The 18,364-nt window shown below is 49.2% G+C and overlaps 1 protein-coding gene across 1 annotated transcript in view; it reads left to right on the plus strand.

Moving 5' to 3' along the window:
• cep120 (centrosomal protein 120) overlaps nt 1-18,364 on the plus strand; it is a 54,683-nt gene that overhangs the window by 22,419 nt on the left and 13,900 nt on the right. The window contains exons 6-16 of the mRNA XM_061729737.1: nt 1,835-1,992; nt 2,314-2,353; nt 4,061-4,279; nt 4,899-5,293; nt 9,752-9,901; nt 10,439-10,666; nt 10,738-10,834; nt 13,046-13,342; nt 14,239-14,328; nt 17,261-17,353; nt 17,439-17,688. Of these exons, the coding sequence (XP_061585721.1) occupies nt 1,835-1,992; nt 2,314-2,353; nt 4,061-4,279; nt 4,899-5,293; nt 9,752-9,901; nt 10,439-10,666; nt 10,738-10,834; nt 13,046-13,342; nt 14,239-14,328; nt 17,261-17,353; nt 17,439-17,688 (2,017 nt within the window). The remainder of the gene's footprint in view (nt 1-1,834; nt 1,993-2,313; nt 2,354-4,060; nt 4,280-4,898; nt 5,294-9,751; nt 9,902-10,438; nt 10,667-10,737; nt 10,835-13,045; nt 13,343-14,238; nt 14,329-17,260; nt 17,354-17,438; nt 17,689-18,364) is intronic.

Consider the following 18,364-nt stretch of genomic DNA (forward strand, 5'->3'; position numbering starts at 1 on the left):
CTGGAGTTCCTCAGGGTTCAGTCCTGGAGTTCCTCAGGGTTCAGTCCTGGAGTTCCTCAGGGTTCAGTCCTCTGGAGTTCCTCAGGGTTCAGTCCTCTGGAGTTCCTCAGGGTTCAGTCCTGGAGTTCCTCAGGGTTCAGTCCTGGAGTTCCTCAGGGTTCAGTCCTGGAGTTCCTCAGGGTTTAGTCCTGGAGTTCCTCAGGGTTCAGTCCTCTGGAGTTCCTCAGGGTTCAGTCCTCTGGAGTTCCTCAGGGTTCAGTCCTGGAGTTCCTCAGGGTTCAGTCCTGGAGTTCCTCAGGGTTCAGTCCTGGAGTTCCTCAGGGTTCAGTCCTGGAGTTCCTCAGGGTTCAGTCCTGGAGTTCCTCAGGGTTCAATCCTGGAGTTCCTCAGGGTTCAGTCCTCTGGAGTTCCTCAGGGTTCAGTCCTGGGCCCTCTGGAGTTCCTCAGGGTTCAGTCCTGGAGTCCCTCGGGGTTCAGTCCTGGAGTTCCTCAGGGTTCAGTCCTGGAGTTCCTCAGGGTTCAGTCCTGGAGTTCCTCAGGGTTTAGTCCTGGAGTTCCTCAGGGTTCAGTCCTGGAGTTCCTCAGGGTTCAATCTAAACAACCGTCTCACCAGGAGAACAGAATCTAATTCAATCACTGATGAATTCTGTTAAACCTAATTTAAACTTTAATAAACTGAAGGTCCTGATGAACCAACAGGAAACATCGTCTGCATAAAACTTTACAGCACGATGGAATCCTGGGGTCGTTTATTAAGATGGTCTGATGTAAAACACTCAGGAGTTCCATCCTGTCTCCCCATCTGGTCCCAGACCTGGTTCAGGACCAGGTTCAGGACCAGGTTCAGGACCTGGTTCTGGACCTGGTTCTGGACTCAGCATCTACACCAGGGGTGTCAAATGTGCGGCCCGAGAGAAGTTTCCAACGCAAAAAAAACAAATGTTAATTTACTAAAAAGGAAGGCATAAATAATTTCCATGAATCGCAGCATATCTATAATATATTTCTTCTACAAATCCATCATTATTCCACAAAGAGAGGAGTTTGACATTTTTTTAGTTTTCTAGAATGCATTTGCCGATTTTATTTCTTTGTAGACGGTCGTTTATTTTTATTAACTGATTACTATTATATATTTTCGCAGGAAAAATATCACTGCTAAAAAAGATGATAGAAGATATTTATTCTGAGAATTTCAGTTTTGAATACGAGGATAGTGACAAAGTAAAACAGTTAAAAGAAGTGCTGACTTTTTCAGCACACTGGTATAAATATCCACGCCATTTAAAAAAAAAAAAAATACACTTAATTGTACTGGAAAAATCTCTAAATCACAAAGAAACACTCTCGGATGTAATAAGAAAGATTTTGCTTTTAATTAAATTTCCTATGAAAAAGCGAAATATAAAAAAACATACTTGTTTCTGTTTATCTTTGTAAAATGATATTAAAAGTATCTTGCATAATTTGAAAAAAAAACGATAAATTTCAAGAAAAGATGCTGAAGAAATATATTTTACATAATTAGTGTATTTTCCGCACGGTTTTTGTTATTTTGAGCGTGCGGCCGTGAGAAAAAAATTGGTTAAAATCCGGCCCGACAAGAAAAATGAGTTTGACACCCCTGGTCTACTCAGATTAATAACTGGATCTCTGGTCCCCCCAGCTGGTCCCAGACCTGGTCCCAGACCTGGTTCTGGACCAGGTCCAGTCCAGAACAGACTAATAACTGGTCCTCGTGTCCCCCCAGCTGGTCCAGGACCAGGTCCAGGACCTGGTTCTGGACCGGGTTCAGGTCCAGAACAGACTAATAACTGATCCTCTCCTCCCCCAGCTGGTCCCGGACCGGGCCGGTCTCTCCTCGGAGGACCGGGGCTTCTTCTTCTACTACTCCCTACTCGGTAACGACATCACCAGCCAGCCGTTCCTCAGCCTGCTGAGCCCCGACTTCCAGCCCGAGAGAGCGTCGGTACGAATCCGGAGCAGCAGGGACGTCCTGCAGAACTTCCTGGTGCAGCAGCCCGATTTAGAGGTGAGTCAGAACTTCCTGGTGCAGCAGAACTTCCTGGTTCTGCAGAACTTCCTGGTGCAGCAGCCCGATTTAGAGGTGAGTCAGAACTTCCTGGTTCTGCAGAACTTCCTGCTGCAGCAGCCGGATTTAGAGGTGAGTCAGAACTTCCTGGTTCTGCAGAACTTCCTGCTGCAGCAGCCGGATTTAGAGGTGAGTCAGAACTTCCTGGTTCTGCAGAACTTCCTGCTGCAGCAGCCGGATTTAGAGGTGAGTCAGAACTTCCTGGTTCTGCAGAACTTCCTGGTTCTGCAGAACTTCCTGGTGCAGCAGCCGGACCTGCAGGTGAGTTAGAACTTCCTGGTCCTGCAGAACTTCCTGGTGCAGCAGCCCGACTTACAGGTCAGTTAAGGCTGAATTCTGGTTCTGTGTTAAACCTACACCGTAGAGTACGTATGCGGGAGTCTCGCACCCAAAAACTGTAACTACGACCCAACACAGATGGAGAGGCTGTGATTGGTTAACTGGTAGCAACACATTTCAGGTTCCGGTTCGTGAAGCAGTCGTGAACTTTCAGCCTCTTTTCTTCCTGTGTGTGTGATTTATTTATTTTTGGTTGTTTTGGTTTTTTGCACAATAGTTGTCCTTCACTGTGACCGGAAAAGCCGGAAGCTAAACAAAGTATCAACTAGTGCTCTGGGGGGGAACTGCACCGCGGAGAAATGGAGTGACGGATAGGGATGGGAATCAAGAACCGGGTCTTGTTGAGAACCGGTTCCCAGTGTTTCAATTCCTTGGAATCGTTTGCCTTTTTCGCAAACTATTCCCTTATCGATTCCAGTGGGCGTGAATGACGTCACCAAACACGTTGCGCAACGTGTGCATTTGCGCCCAGCAGGAAAACACGGGGACAAAGCGGCATTAACGCTCGAAAGTTTGGTTCTTGCAATGTGGACATTTTAACAAAGGGGGGAAACTGTTAGGACTCGGCCGGCTGATGCGCTGGGAGCACGGAGTCAGCCGGCGTGTGGTAAGGCTGATTTATGGTTCCACGTTACACCAACGCAGAGCCTACGGCGTAGGGTACGCGGCTACACGCACCGTACGGCGCGCGTCCCCACGTACCCTACGACGTAGGCTCTGCGTTGGTGTAACGCAGAACCATAAATCATGCTTTAGAAGAGCTGCGCGCTCCGGCGGACAGCAGAGCTCCTGACACAGCTGCAGCTCGTCAGCTCATCTATGGAGAAGTTAAAGAGCATCTACCGCTAGATTCTCCTTTCATCAAGGCAGGGAAGAGAATCAGGCCAGAATAGATGAATGTTTCCAGCAGGGACTAAGTTTGTGGTGTTGAACATGTTACTGGACATTCTTGTGTAATTGCTACAGAATAATTAGTTGTATTTAGTTAATTTTTACAGAAGAATATTTATTTTATTATTATTATTTTATATTAAATACATATTTTATCTTGCAAATAATTTTGTGGGGACCCCCTGGCACCATGGAGGAGCCCAAGGCTGGGGGCATCTCAACACCTCACTTGTATTTTTTTTGTTCAAAGATATAAAACAAAGTTGATGCTAAAATTGTTTCTTCTCCTTTTTTCCAAATGAGAATCGATAAAGAATCGAATCGTTAAGCAGAATCGAAAATGGAATCGGAAAAATCTTATCAATTCCCATCCCTAGTGACGGAGAAGTCCAAAGGGTTCACGACGGCGTCACGGTGACAGAGTAGGCTCTGCGTTGGTTTAACGCAGAGCCTTAATCCAGGCTTATGTTTTATCTTTGTGTCTGTGAAGCATCTTTGAGATCTTTTAAAAGCGCTCTATAAATAAAACAAATTATTATTATATCTGGCGCCATCTAGCGTTGTGATGGGTTTAACGTCTAGACCCCGAATGGAAGACGACGCCCACTTTTCTGTCTGATTACAAAGCAGAAAACACCGTCTTATATTCGGGAGATTACAGTAATTATTAGCATCTTACAGCATGATCATTACGGTAATTATTAGCATCTTACAGCATGATTTTTCTTGTTTTTCCAGATCCACCTGTGCTGTGGGAACCAGTCTCTAGGTGGCGCTAGCGTCTCCCTCTCAGCTCTGGCCTCCGTCTCCGTGGACCTGGACCGCGGGGCGGCCACGGTGGAGGGCGTGTTCCCCCTGACGCCGCCGCGGCGCGCTAACCTGGCGCCGCTAGCCGCGGAGCTGCAGCCGTCGGTGGGCGTGGCCGTCACGCTGCGGCGGGAGGACGTAGCGCCGCAGGTAACGACGTCGGGGGGGCGAGGCTACGTTTGTTTTACTGTTTAAACTCGGAAAGAGATGACCAAAACCAAATAAGCACAATCCATAGGCCTAAACCAGGGATCAGCAACCCGCGGCTCTAGAGCTGCATGAGGCTCTTTAGCACCGCCCTAGTGGCTCCTGGAGCTTTTTCAACAATGTTTGACCTTTTTTCTTCTTTTTTTCCCTTTTTTTCCCTTTTTTCTTTTTTTTTTTGTCTTTTTTGTCTTCTTATTTTCCTTTTTCTTCTTTTTTTCCTTTTCTCAACATTTCGACTTTTTTCTCGACATTTCGACTTTTTTCTCAACATTTTGACTTTATTCATGAAATTTCGACTTTTCTCGACAAAATACTAGATGCTTTAGGTAAATCATTGATGTTTATCAAAAACAACAGTGGACCCAAAATGGACCCTTGTGGAACTCCACATATTAGAATATCCCGCTGTGACAATTTATCATTAAAAATTACAGATTGCTCTCTTTTGTTGCAAAACCTTATTTTTAAAATTATGACAAGAGATTTTTGATAATAAAATTCCATCATTAACTGTGTCAAAAGCCAAAAGTGTAACGTTGATCGCCGGTTGATGTCGTTTCAGCCGCCGGCGGGGAGCAAACAGGTTACGACGGAGGCTCCGGCCCCTGAGACTCCTCCCCCTGAGGCTCCGCCCCCTCAGGCTCCACCCACCGAGGCTCCTCCCACCGAGCCTGGAAGCCCCGCCCCCCTCAGGAAGGGCCGTCCTCCGTCTCAGACGGAGAGTGAAGCGGACAGTCTGCTGGAGGAGCTTCAGGTCCAGGACCGGGAACCGGACCGGGTTGCCGCGGCGACGCCCGAGGGGGCGGAGCCTCAGGACGGTGGGGGCGGGGCCTCGTCCCTCAGTGTCTCCGCCCCCAAGGTGTCCATCCCGTCCTCGTCCCACCATTACAGCTTCTCCCTGGACCTGCAGAGACTCGGGAAGCTCAGCCTGACGCACGCTGTCAACGCTACGCTAAGGTGAGACGCTGTAAACTACCAGTAAACTACCACGCAGTCACCGCCACGCTAAACTACAGTAAACTACAGTTAACTACAGTCAACTACTGTAAACTACAGTAAACTACTATAAACTACAGTCAACTACAGTTAACTACTGTAAACTACAGTAAACTACTATAAACTACAGTAAACTACAGTCAACTACAGTCAACTACAGTCAACTACAGTAAACTACCACGCAGTCACCGCCGCGCTGAGGTAAACTACAGTATACTTACAGTAAACTACCGTAAACTACAGTAAACTACCACACAGTCAACGCTACGCTCAGGTAAACTACAGTAAACTACTATAAACTACAGTAAACTACCAGTAAACTACAGTAAACTACTGTAAACTACTGTAAACTACAGTAAACTACCAGTAAACTACTGTAAACTACAGTAAACTACAGTCAACTACCAGTAAACTACAGTCAACTACCAGTAAACTACAGTAAACTACCAGTAAACTACAGTAAACTACCAGTAAACTACTAGTAAACTACTGTAAACTACTGTAAACTACTGTAAACTACAGTAAACTACAGTCAACTACCAGTAAACTACAGTAAACTACCAGTAAACTACAGTAAACTACCAGTAAACTACCACGCAGTCACCGCTACGCTCAGGTAAACTACAGTAAACTACGGTAAACTACCGGTAAACTACTGTAAACTACGCCACGCTCAGGTAAACTACAGTAAACTACCAGTAAACTTCAGTAAACTACCACGCAATCAACGCTACGCTCAGGTAAACTACAGTCAACTACAGTAACTACCACGCAGTCACCGCCACGCTCAGGTAAACTACGGTAAACTACTGTAAACTACCATAAACTACAGTGAACTACTGTAAACTACCAGTAAACTACCAGTAAACTACAGTCAACTACAGTCAACTTCAGTCAACTACAGTAAACTACCAGTAAACTTCAGTCAACTACAGTAAACTACCAGTAAACTACAGTCAACTACAGTAAACTACCAGTAAACTACCAGTAAACTACCACGCCATCAACGCCACGCTCAGGTGAGGCTGATGCATCCCGGTAAACTACCAGTAAACTACCATCATCCCGGTAAACTACCACCAGTCCTGCAGCAGGATGTGGTGTTGAGCTGCAGTTTCCTCCAGCTGGGTCGGGTCAGGCTTTTTGAGGCTGGACGTACCCTAGCCTAGCCTAGCCAGCAGAGTGGGTGCTGGGGGACTGTGGCCTAGCCTAGCCAGCAGAGCGGGTGCTGGGGGACTGTGGCCTAGCCTAGCCTAGCCAGCAGAGTGGGTGCTGGGGGACTGTGGCCTAGCCTTGCCTAGCCAGTGGAGTGGGTGCTGGGGGACTGTGGCCTAGCCTAGCCTAGCCAGCAGAGTGGGTGCTGGGGGACTGTGGCCTAGCCTTGCCTAGCCAGCAGAGTGGGTGCTGGGGGACTGTGGCCTAGCCTTGCCTAGCCAGCAGAGTGGGTGCTGGGGGACTGTGGCCTAGCCTTGCCTAGCCAGTGGAGTGGGTGCTGGGGGACTGTGGCCTAGCCTAGCCTAGCCAGCAGAGTGGGTGCTGGGGGACTGTGGCCTAGCCTAGCCTTGCCTAGCCAGCAGAGTGGGTGCTGGGGGACTGTGGCCTAGCCTAGCCTAGCCAGCGGAGTGGGTGCTGGGGGACTGTGGCCTAGCCTTGCCTAGCCAGTGGAGTGGGTGCTGGGGGACTGTGGCCTAGCCTAGCCTAGCCTAGCCAGCAGAGTGGGTGCTGGGGGACTGTGGCCTAGCCTAGCCTAGCCAGCAGAGTGGGTGCTGGGGGACTGTGGCCTAGCCTAGCCTAGCCAGCAGAGTGGGTGCTGGGGGACTGTGGCCTAGCCTTGCCTAGCCAGCAGAGTGGGTGCTGGGGGACTGTGGCCTAGCCTAGCCTAGCCAGCAGAGTGGGTGCTGGGGGACTGTGGCCTAGCCTTGCCTAGCCAGTGGAGTGGGTGCTGGGGGACTGTGGCCTAGCCTAGCCTAGCCAGCAGAGTGGGTGCTGGGGGACTGTGGCCTAGCCTTGCCTAGCCAGCAGAGTGGGTGCTGGGGGACTGTGGCCTAGCCTTGCCTAGCCAGTGGAGTGGGTGCTGGGGGACTGTGGCCTAGCCTAGCCTAGCCTAGCCAGCAGAGTGGGTGCTGGGGGACTGTGGCCTAGCCTAGCCAGCAGAGTGGGTGCTGGGGGACTGTGGCCTAGCCTAGCCAGCAGAGTGGGTGCTGGGGGACTGTGGCCTAGCCTAGCCAGCAGAGCGGGTGCTGGGGGACTGTGGCCTAGCCTTGCCTAGCCAGTGCACCTCTGTCCTTCCAGGATATACCAAAATGCGTCGTAGGCACCTGATGTGAAAGGCCTCAGGCATCCTGAGGTGGCGGCTATGTAGCACCCGCGCCTCGCAGCTGTAGAGGAGGGTCGTCATTGGGGGTGGGTCAAAAATATCGATATATCGATATTTCATCGATATACATGTGTAGGAACGATTATCGATACATAAATCCAAGTATCGATTTCTTTCTTTCTTTTTTTTTTTTTTTTCTTTTTTTTAATCCCGATTTTGTCCCCCATTTCATCACCCAGTGCTCCTTCCTAAGTTAGTCCTGGGCATTGCTCCCTCTACCAACCCCGGGAGTTCCTGCACTGAGCTCAAGTCTCCTCCTTAACCTGAGGAGTGAGCAGGCTGCTTCTTTTCACCAGGCAGGGTGGGGTTTCTGTGGCCGGACGTGGCGCGTGGAAGGATCACGTTATTCCCTTATTGTAACTACTGTAGAATATCTATATCGTATCGGAAATCGTATCGTCTTGGGACCTAGTGTATCGGAATCGTATCGTATCGGGAGGTCAGTGATGATACCCAGCTCTAGTCGTCATGAAGACAGCCAGATAAACCACCACCTTGGTGTGACGGTATTCCGGGGTGTCAATAGTGAATGTACGGTGTGTCGACCCAAAAGAGGCTGGATGTTCCTCTAATTCTCCGTCAGTTTCAGTGCAAGTCAACCCAGATATCACCACTGCATCTGGGACTTTGATGGACTCTTGCATCACAATTTCCATGTTTGCAATCCCTTAACAGTATATCAATAACAATGTTCATTAACCTTCACAAGCTCCTGGCTGGGAATGGGTGATATTTTACCGTTCACAATAAACCGTCAAAAGAATTCCCCACGGTAAGAATTTGTATCTCGCGGTAAAAATGATAAATTCCCGTTGATGACGTTTTTGTGTAAAACTGATTTATGGAAGGAAGGAAGGAAGGAAGGAAGGAAGGAAGGAAGGAAGGAAGGAAGGAAGGAAGGAAGGAAGGAAGGAAGGAAGGAAGGAAGGAAGGAAGGAAGGAAGGAAGGAAGGAAGGAAGGAAGGAAGGAAGGAAGGAAGGAAGGAAGGAGCCTGAAAGAAAGAAAGAAAGAAAGAAAGAAAGATTCCCGTTGATGACGTTTTTTTATTGGTATTTTTTTTATCGTTATCGGGATAAATGCCAGAAATTATCGTGATACATTTTTTCGTCCATACCGCCCATCCCTACTCCTGGCTGGCTCGCCAAGTTTATGTAGCACCTACTGTATAACCAGGCTGTAACCAGGCTACCATCAAGTTCGGCTGTAAAGGCTCGGCTCAAGGAGCTGATTGGAGGACAATGAAACACTGAGACCAAGGTTTGAATTTAACTGCAGTATATTGTTAAAATGATTACACAAACATCACAAAAAGGACACAACAAATAACAGAAAAAAACAAAGACAAAGGCTTTTCAAACAGATTAGTAATTTCAAATACTAGTATTTATAGTTGTCAAATGAGTAGTGACTTTTACTTCAATTCTCAACCACAGTCAGAGTCAGTCAAGAAGTCAGGAAGTCCAAGGCCTGAGCAAACTTTTCTCTCCACATTCTGACTTTTCTCTAGTACTGGTTCTTTGTTCTGTGTTATGTTCCAGGTACCAGTACCGGTTCTGTGTTCTGTTCCAGGTACCAGTACCGGTTCTTTGTTCTGTTCCAGGTACCAGTACCGGTTCTGTGTTCTGTTCCAGGTACCAGTACCGGTTCTGTGTTCTGTTCCAGGTACCAGTACCGGTTCTGTGTTCTGTTCCAGGTACCAGTACCGGTTCTTTGTTCTGTTCCAGGTACCAGTACCGGTTCTGTGTTCTGTTCCAGGTACCAGTACCGGTTCTGTGTTCTGTTCCAGGTACCAGTACCGGTTCTGTGTTCTGTTCCAGGTACCAGTACCGGTTCTTTGTTCTGTGTTGTGTTCCAGGTACCAGTACCGGTTCTGTGTTCTGTTCCAGGTACCAGTACCGGTTCTGTGTTCTGTTCCAGGTACCAGTACCGGTTCTTTGTTCTGTTCCAGGTACCAGTACCGGTTCTTTGTTCTGTTCCAGGTACCAGTACCGGTTCTGTGTTCTGTTCCAGGTACCAGTACCGGTTCTTTGTTCTGTTCCAGGTACCAGTACCGGTTCTTCGGCAGCTCCGCCCCCATCATGACCAACCCCCCGGTGCAGCTCCAGAGGAACCAGGACGTTTCTCTTCCTCAGTCTTTCTGCGCCTTCGACTTCGCCGCCGAACCACAGCAGCTGACGGACACGTTCCTGAGGTGAGGGGGCGGGGCCTGGGGAGGGACTAAGGGGCGGGGTCAGAGATGGGGGCGGGGCCTGGGGAGGGGGCGGGGCTGCAGGACACCTTCCTCAGGTGGGGGAGGTTTATGAGAAAAAAGTCAAAATTTTCATGAATGAAGTTGAAATTTCCAGAATAAATTTGAAATACATTTCCACTTTTTTCTTGACATTTCGACTTTTATTCACGAAATTTTAACTTTTTTCTCGACATTTAGACTTCTTTCTTGACATTTCGACTTTTTTCTCGACATTTCGACTTTTTTCTCCAAATTTTAACTTTTTTCTCGACATTTCGACTTTTATTCACGAAATTTTAACTTTTTTCTCGACATTTCGACTTTTTCCTCGACATTTCGACTTTTTAAACTAAATATTACCGTATCGGCCCGAATATAAGCCGACCCTGATTGTAAGACAACGCCCTCTTTTTCAAGACTCGAGTTTGAAAATAGACTTTTTGAACAATAAAGTCGACATTTCAACTTGTTTCTGTCCCGGTTCTGTCCCGGTTCCAGGGAGCCCCTGGTGGTGGAGCTGTGGCACCGCGGCGCCGCCAGCCGGGACCAGCTGATTGGACGGGCCTCGCTGCAGCTGTCCCAGCTGCTGGTTCTGGACCGGACCCGGTTCACCGGGCCTGCCGGGGGGGCGGGCTGGAGGCAGAGCCACCGGAACCGGGTCCCGGTGGTCCCGGTGGTCCCGGTGGTCCCGGTGGTCCCGGTGGTCCCGGTGGTCCAGGAGCAGAGGTAGGAACCGGACCAGAACCCATCACCCGGTACCGGGCCGATCGGTACCGTATTGACCCGCTTGTCCTCAGTCCTGCAGAGACGGTGGCCGAGCTAAGCTACGTAGCGACGCTGGAGGATCACGGATTCATCCGGGACCGGCGGGTCCAGGTGTCGGACTCAGATCAGGTGGGTGGACCCGGACCTGGAAATTATAAAAAATAAATAAAAATCCATAATTATAAAAAAAAATCAAACTAAATAAGAATTTAAAAAAAAAGTATACACTCATTCCTCTTTAAATGAATCCCGGTCTTTCTTTCTGCTCGTTCCCTCCCCGTCTGTCTCCATGATCTTATATTCCACTGGGCTGGTTTTCCTAACAAAGTTTCCAGATGCAGCAGCAGTAAACGCTGGTCAAGAGCAGAGACCATTTATTTAATAAATAGAAATCATTAAAAGAACAGATGGAAACAGGAAACATCAACATGGTGATCTTTTCAAAGTTGTAGTTAAGTTAGTTTTTCTTCCGGTAGTTTAACTTCCGGTCCCCCCCCTATCCAATCAGAACCTTCCCAACCCCCAGACCTGGACAGGAATTGGAGAAAGACCATCAAACGTGTTTCCATGGAAACCTCAATTCAGAATTACTATTTCCATGTAAACTCCAAGGAACATAGTTTAATTCTGAATGGTTTAATTCGGAATAATTAATTCAAATTAAAAAACATCATGTAATCGTGGTCATTGATGGACTCAAATCACAATTTCCATGTTTGCAATCCCTTAACAGTATATCAATAACAATGTTCATTAACCTTCACACAGCTCCTGGCTGGCTCGCCAATTTATGTAGCACAAATAATCAGGCCAGGGCCTCCAAAACTGTTTCCTAGGAGGGCCAGATGGTACCAGGGGCCTCCAAAACTGTTTCCTAGGGGGGCGAGATGGTACCAGGGCCTCCAAAATTGTTTCCTAGGGGGGGCCAGATGGTACCAGGGCCTCCAAAACTGTTTCCTAGGGGGGGCCAGATGGTACCAGGGCCTCCAAAACTGTTTCCTAGGGGGGGCCAGATGGTACCAGGGCCTCCAAAACTGTTTCCTAGGGGGGGCCAGATGGTACCAGGGCCTCCAAAACTGTTTCCTAGGGGGGCCAGATGGTACCAGGGCCTCCAAAACTGTTTCCTAGGGGGGCCAGATGGTACCAGGGCCTCCAAAACTGTTTCCTAGGAGGGCCAGATGGTACCAGGGCCTCCAAAACTGTTTCCTAGGGGGGCCAGATGGTACCAGGGCCTCCAAAACTGTTTCCTAGGGGGGGCCAGATGGTACCAGGGCCTCCAAAACTGTTTCCTAGGGGGGGCCAGATGGTACCAGGGCCTCCAAAACTGTTTCCTAGGGGGGCCAGATGGTACCAGGGCCTCCAAAACTGTTTCCTAGGGGGGCCAGGTGGTACCAGGGCCTCCAAAACTGTTTCCTAGGGGGGCCAGATGGTACCAGGGCCTCCAAAACTGTTTCCTAGGGGGGGGGGGGGCAGATGGTACCAGGGCCTCCAAAACTGTTTCCTAGGGGGCCAGATGGTACCAGGGCCTCCAAAACTGTTTCCTAGGGGGGCCAGATGGTACCAGGGCCTCCAAAACTGTTTCCTAGGGGGGGCCAGATGGTACCAGGGCCTCCAAAACTGTTTCCTAGGGGGGGCCAGATGGTACCAGGGCCTCCAAAACTGTTTCCTAGGGGGGCCAGATGGTACCAGGGCCTCCAAAACTGTTTCCTAGGGGGGGCCAGATGGTACCAGGGCCTCCAAAACTGTTTCCTAGGGGGGCCAGATGGTACCAGGGCCTCCAAAACTGTTTCCTAGGAGGGCCAGATGGTACCAGGGCCTCCAAAACTGTTTCCTAGGGGGGCCAGATGGTACCAGGGCCTCCAAAACTGTTTCCTAGGGGGGGCCAGATGGTACCAGGGCCTCCAAAACTGTTTCCTAGGGGGGGCCAGATGGTACCAGGGCCTCCAAAACTGTTTCCTAGGGGGGCCAGATGGTACCAGGGCCTCCAAAACTGTTTCCTAGGGGGGCCAGGTGGTACCAGGGCCTCCAAAACTGTTTCCTAGGGGGGCCAGATGGTACCAGGGCCTCCAAAACTGTTTCCTAGGGGGGGGGGGGGGGGGCAGATGGTACCAGGGCCTCCAAAACTGTTTCCTAGGGGGCCAGATGGTACCAGGGCCTCCAAAACTGTTTCCTAGGGGGGCCAGATGGTACCAGGGCCTCCAAAACTGTTTCCTAGGGGGCCAGATGGTACCAGGGCCTCCAAAACTGTTTCCTAGGGGGCCAGATGGAACCAGGGGCAGAAATACTTGTATGAAATAACTTGTCTGCATATATATTAATTTAACTCCTGTGTCTCTGCAGAATGAAGTTCCTACTCAGCCATTGGCCCCCCCAGCAGGGACCAGACCCGGAGCCCCCCCAGCAGAGACCAGACCCAGGGCCCCCCCAGCAGAGACCAGACCCGGAGCCCCCCCAGGGGGCCCCCCAGCAGAGACCAGACCCGGAGCCCCCCCAGGGGGCCCCCCAGCAGAGACCAGACCCGGGGCCCCCCCAGGGGGCCCCCCAGCACCGCAGGCCCCCAGGGACACCATGGAGTACCGCACGGCCCTGGAGCTGGAGCTGTGGAAGGAGCAGCAGGAGGATCTGTTCGACGACCAGGTGCAGAGACACTTCCTGGTTCCTAGGACCCGGGTCTGGGCCCAGAACCAGTTCCTAGAACCCGGATCTGGGTCCAGACCCAGAACCAGTTCCTAAGACCCTATATTTTTTTTTTTATTTTGCGCTTCGAGAAAAAAGTTGAAATGTCGAAATTAATGTTGACGTACAATTTCAAGAAAAAACTCAATGTTGAGAAAAAAGGCAAACTGTGGAAAAAAGTGGAAGGGACCAACACTAGGCCTGTGTTGAAAAGATTGATTCTCCGATTTTAAATCGATTCTCATATTAATTCCTAAAAATCGATTCCATGTTTTTGCCTTTAAATATGTTTAAAGGTATGAAAACATTAAGGTTTTCAGTTATAATTGCATAAATTGTCTATATTTCTTTGCTTTATATACTGTCTTGGGGTTACATTTGCATAAATGTTAAAAACCAAATAAATAGGGAAAAAATAAAAGAAATTTCTTTCGTCCTCTTTTTCTTCCCTGGATCTGTTTGGTAATTCTGACCCACGATGTTTCTGTTTCAGTTCTATCAGCATTCTGGGAGCTGATTGGTCCTTACAGCATCATTAGCTGCAATACTTGCTGTTTAATCTCAATATAATACTAGTATTAGTAACCCAAATCAATATCGGATCGGATCGTGATAATCGATTCTGAATCTTAAGAATCGGAATCGAATCGATTCTTGATATTTGAATCGATCCTCAGCCCTATAATGTTGACGTACAATTTCAAGAATAGAGTCGAAATTTCGTGATTAAAGTTGAAATTTTGAGATTAATGTTGAAGTACAATTTCAAGAAAAAACTCAATGTTGAGAAAAAAGTGTAAAGGACCAACACAGGTGCATGGTGGGTAACGGCGGCGTTGCTAACCTTTGTTTTGCAGCTGAAGAGGAAGGAGCTGCGACACATGCAGGCGTTAGCGGAGGAGTGGAGGAGGAGAGACGGAGAGAGAGAAGCTCTGGTCAACAAGAAGGTTAGTCTGGTTCCCACCTGTGATTGGTTCCCACCTGTGATTGGTTCCCACCTGTGATTGGTTCCCACCTGTGATTGGTTCCCACTGTGATTGGTTCCCACCTGTGATTGGTTCCCACCTGTGATTGGTTCCCACTGTGATTGGTTCCCACCTGTGTCTGGTTCCACCTGTGATTGGTTCCCACCCGTGTCTGGTTCCCACTGTGATTGGTTCCCACCTGTGATTGGTTCCCACCTGTGATTGGTTCCCACCCGTGTCTGGTTCCCACTGTGATTGGTTCCCACCTGTGATTGGTTCCCACCTGTGATTGGTTCCCACTGTGATTGGTTCCCACCTGTGATTGGTTCCCACCTGTGATTGGTTCCCACTGTGATTGGTTCCACCTGTGATTGGTTCCCACCTGTGATTGGTTCCCACCTGTGATTGGTTCCACCTGTGATTGGTTCCCACCTGTGATTGGTTCCACCTGTGATTGGTTCCCACCTGTGTCTGGTTCCCACCTGTGATTGGTTCCCACCTGTGATTGGTTCCCACCTGTGATTGGTTCCCACCTGTGATTGGTTCCCACCTGTGATTGGTTCCCACTGTGATTGGTTCCCACCTGTGATTGGTTCCCACCTGTGATTGGTTCCCACCTGTGATTGGTTCCACCTGTGATTGGTTCCCACCTGTGATTGGTTCCCACCTGTGATTGGTTCCACCTGTGATTGGTTCCCACCTGTGTCTGGTTCCCACCTGTGATTGGTTCCCACCTGTGATTGGTTCCCACCTGTGATTGGTTCCTGTGATTGGTTCCCACTGTGATTGGTTCCCACCTGTGATTGGTTCCTGTGATTGGTTCCCACTGTGTCTGGTTCCCACCTGTGATTGGTTCCCACCTGTGATTGGTTCCTACTGTGATTGGTTCCCACCTGTGATTGGTTCCCACCTGTGATTGGTTCCCACCTGTGATTGGTTCCCACCTGTGATTGGTTCCTACTGTGATTGGTTCCCACTGTGATTGGTTCCCACCTGTGATTGGTTCCTGTGATTGGTTCCCACCTGTGTCTGGTTCCCACCTGTGATTGGTTCCTACTGTGATTGGTTCCCACTGTGATTGGTTCCCACCTGTGTCTGGTTCCCACTGTGATTGGTTCCCACCTGTGTCTGGTTCCCACTGTGATTGGTTCCCACCTGTGATTGGTTCCACCTGTGATTGGTTCCTACTGTGATTGGTTCCCACCTGTGATTAGTTCCTGTGATTGGTTCCACCTGTGATTGGTTCCCACTGTGATTGGTTCCCACCTGTGATTGGTTCCCACCAGTGATTGGTTCCTGTGATTGGTTCCTGTGATTGGTTCCCACCTGTGATTGGTTCCCACTGTGATTGGTTCCACCTGTGATTGGTTCCCACTGTGATTGGTTCCCACCTGTGATTGGTTCCACCTGTGATTGGTTCCCACCTGTGATTGGTTCCACCTGTGATTGGTTCCACCTGTGATTGGTTCCCACTGTGATTGGTTCCCACCTGTGATTGGTTCCACCTGTGATTGGTTCCACCTGTGATTGGTTCCACCTGTGATTGGTTCCACCTGTGATTGGTTCCCACTGTGATTGGTTCCTACTGTGATTGGTTCCCACTGTGATTGGTTCCCACTGTGATTGGTTCCACCTGTGATTGGTTCCCACTGTGATTGGTTCCTACTGTGATTGGTTCCCACTGTGATTGGTTCCCACTGTGATTGGTTCCCACCTGTGATTGGTTCCCACTGTGATTGGTTCCACCTGTGATTGGTTCCCACTGTGATTGGTTCCCACCTGTGATTGGTTCCACCTGTGATTGGTTCCACCTGTGATTGGTTCCACCTGTGATTGGTTCCACCTGTGATTGGTTCCACCTGTGATTGGTTCCACCTGTGATTGGTTCCACCTGTGATTGGTTCCACCTGTGATTGGTTCCACCTGTGATTGGTTCCACCTGTGATTGGTTCCCACCTGTGATTGGTTCCCACTGTGATTGGTTCCTACTGTGATTGGTTCCTACTGTGATTGGTTCCCACTGTGATTGGTTCCCACTGTGATTGGTTCCCACCTGTGATTGGTTCCACCTGTGTCTGGTTCCCACCTGTGATTGGTTCCCACCTGTGTCTGGTTCCACCTGTGTCTGGTTCCCACCTGTGATTGGTTCCCACCTGTGATTGGTTCCACCTGTGATTGGTTCCACCTGTGATTGGTTCCCACTGTGATTGGTTCCTGTGATTGGTTCCCACTGTGATTGGTTCCTACTGTGATTGGTTCCCACTGTGATTGGTTCCCACCTGTGATTGGTTCCTGTGATTGGTTCCCACTGTGTCTGGTTCCCACCTGTGATTGGTTCCCACCTGTGATTGGTTCCACCTGTGATTGGTTCCCACTGTGATTGGTTCCCACCTGTGATTGGTTCCTGTGATTGGTTCCCACTGTGTCTGGTTCCCACCTGTGATTGGTTCCCACCTGTGATTGGTTCCCACTGTGTCTGGTTCCCACCTGTGATTGGTTCCCACCTGTGATTGGTTCCCACCTGTGATTGGTTCCCACCCGTGATTGGTTCCCACTGTGATTGGTTCCTACTGTGATTGGTTCCACCTGTGATTGGTTCCACCTGTGATTGGTTCCCACTGTGATTGGTTCCCCCCGTGATTGGTTCCCACTGTGATTGGTTCCCACTGTGATTGGTTCCCACTGTGATTGGTTCCCACCTGTGATTGGTTCCACCTGTGATTGGTTCCCACTGTGATTGGTTCCACCTGTGATTGGTTCCACCTGTGATTGGTTCCCACCTGTGATTGGTTCCCACCTGTGATTGGTTCCCACTGTGATTGGTTCCCACTGTGATTGGTTCCCCCCGTGATTGGTTCCCACTGTGATTGGTTCCCCCCTGTGATTGGTTCCCCCTGTGATTGGTTCCCACCAGGAGACAGAGTTCCAGCGGTTGGAGCTTCAGCTCCAGAAAACTCTGCTGGATCTGGAGACGAGAGAGAAGCAGCTGGAGGAGGCGGAGCTGCAGGTGAGTTATTGATCACTGATCGGGATGTTATTGACGGCCGATCAGACCTGTTATTGACGACCCTGCCGTGCACGTGCGTGTCCAGACCCGGCGGCTGCAGCGCGACCTCCGGGCCGAGCACGAGCTGGCCCAGAAGGAGCTGCAGGAAACGGGCCGGCGGCTGCAGAGAGAGAACGACCACCGGGTGGCGCTGGAGCGGGAAACGGTCCGGCTGATGGAGGAGGAGCGGGGACGGCTGCTGCAGCAGGTAAATAACAATACTAATAATAATCATAATAATAATAATAGAAACGGTCCGGCTGATGGAGGAGGAGCGGGGACGGCTGCTGCAGCAGGTAAATAACAATACTAATAATAATCATAATAATAATAATAGAAACGGTCCGGCTGATGGAGGAGGAGCGGGGACGGCTGCTGCAGCAGGTAAATAACAATACTAATAATAATCATAATAATAATAATAGAAACGGTCCGGCTGATGGAGGAGGAGCGGGGACGGCTGCTGCAGCAGGTAAATAACAATACTAATAATAATAATAATAAATAATAATAATAATAGAAACGGTCCGGCTGATGGAGGAGGAGCGGGGACGGCTGCTGCAGCAGGTAAATAACAATACTAATAATAATAATAATAATAATAATAATAAGGGAGGACGGCTGCTGCAGCAGGTAAATAACAGTAATAATAAATAATAATAATAATAATAGAAACGGTCTGGCTGATGGAGGAGGAGCGAGGACGGCTGCTGCAGCAGGTACATAACAATAATAATGATAATAATTAATAATAATAATAATAAGGGAGGACGGCTGCTGCAGCAGGTAAATAACAATACTAATAATAGTCATAATAATAATAATAGAAACGGTCTGGCTGATGGAGGAGGAGCGAGGACGGCTTCTGCAGCAGGTAAATAACAATACTAATAATAATAATCATAATAATAAATAATAATAATAATAATAATAGAAACGGTCCGGCTGATGGAGGAGGAGCGGGGACGGCTG

Source organism: Cololabis saira, chromosome 9, assembly GCF_033807715.1.
Source record: "Cololabis saira isolate AMF1-May2022 chromosome 9, fColSai1.1, whole genome shotgun sequence".
Taxonomy (NCBI): domain Eukaryota; kingdom Metazoa; phylum Chordata; class Actinopteri; order Beloniformes; family Belonidae; genus Cololabis; species Cololabis saira.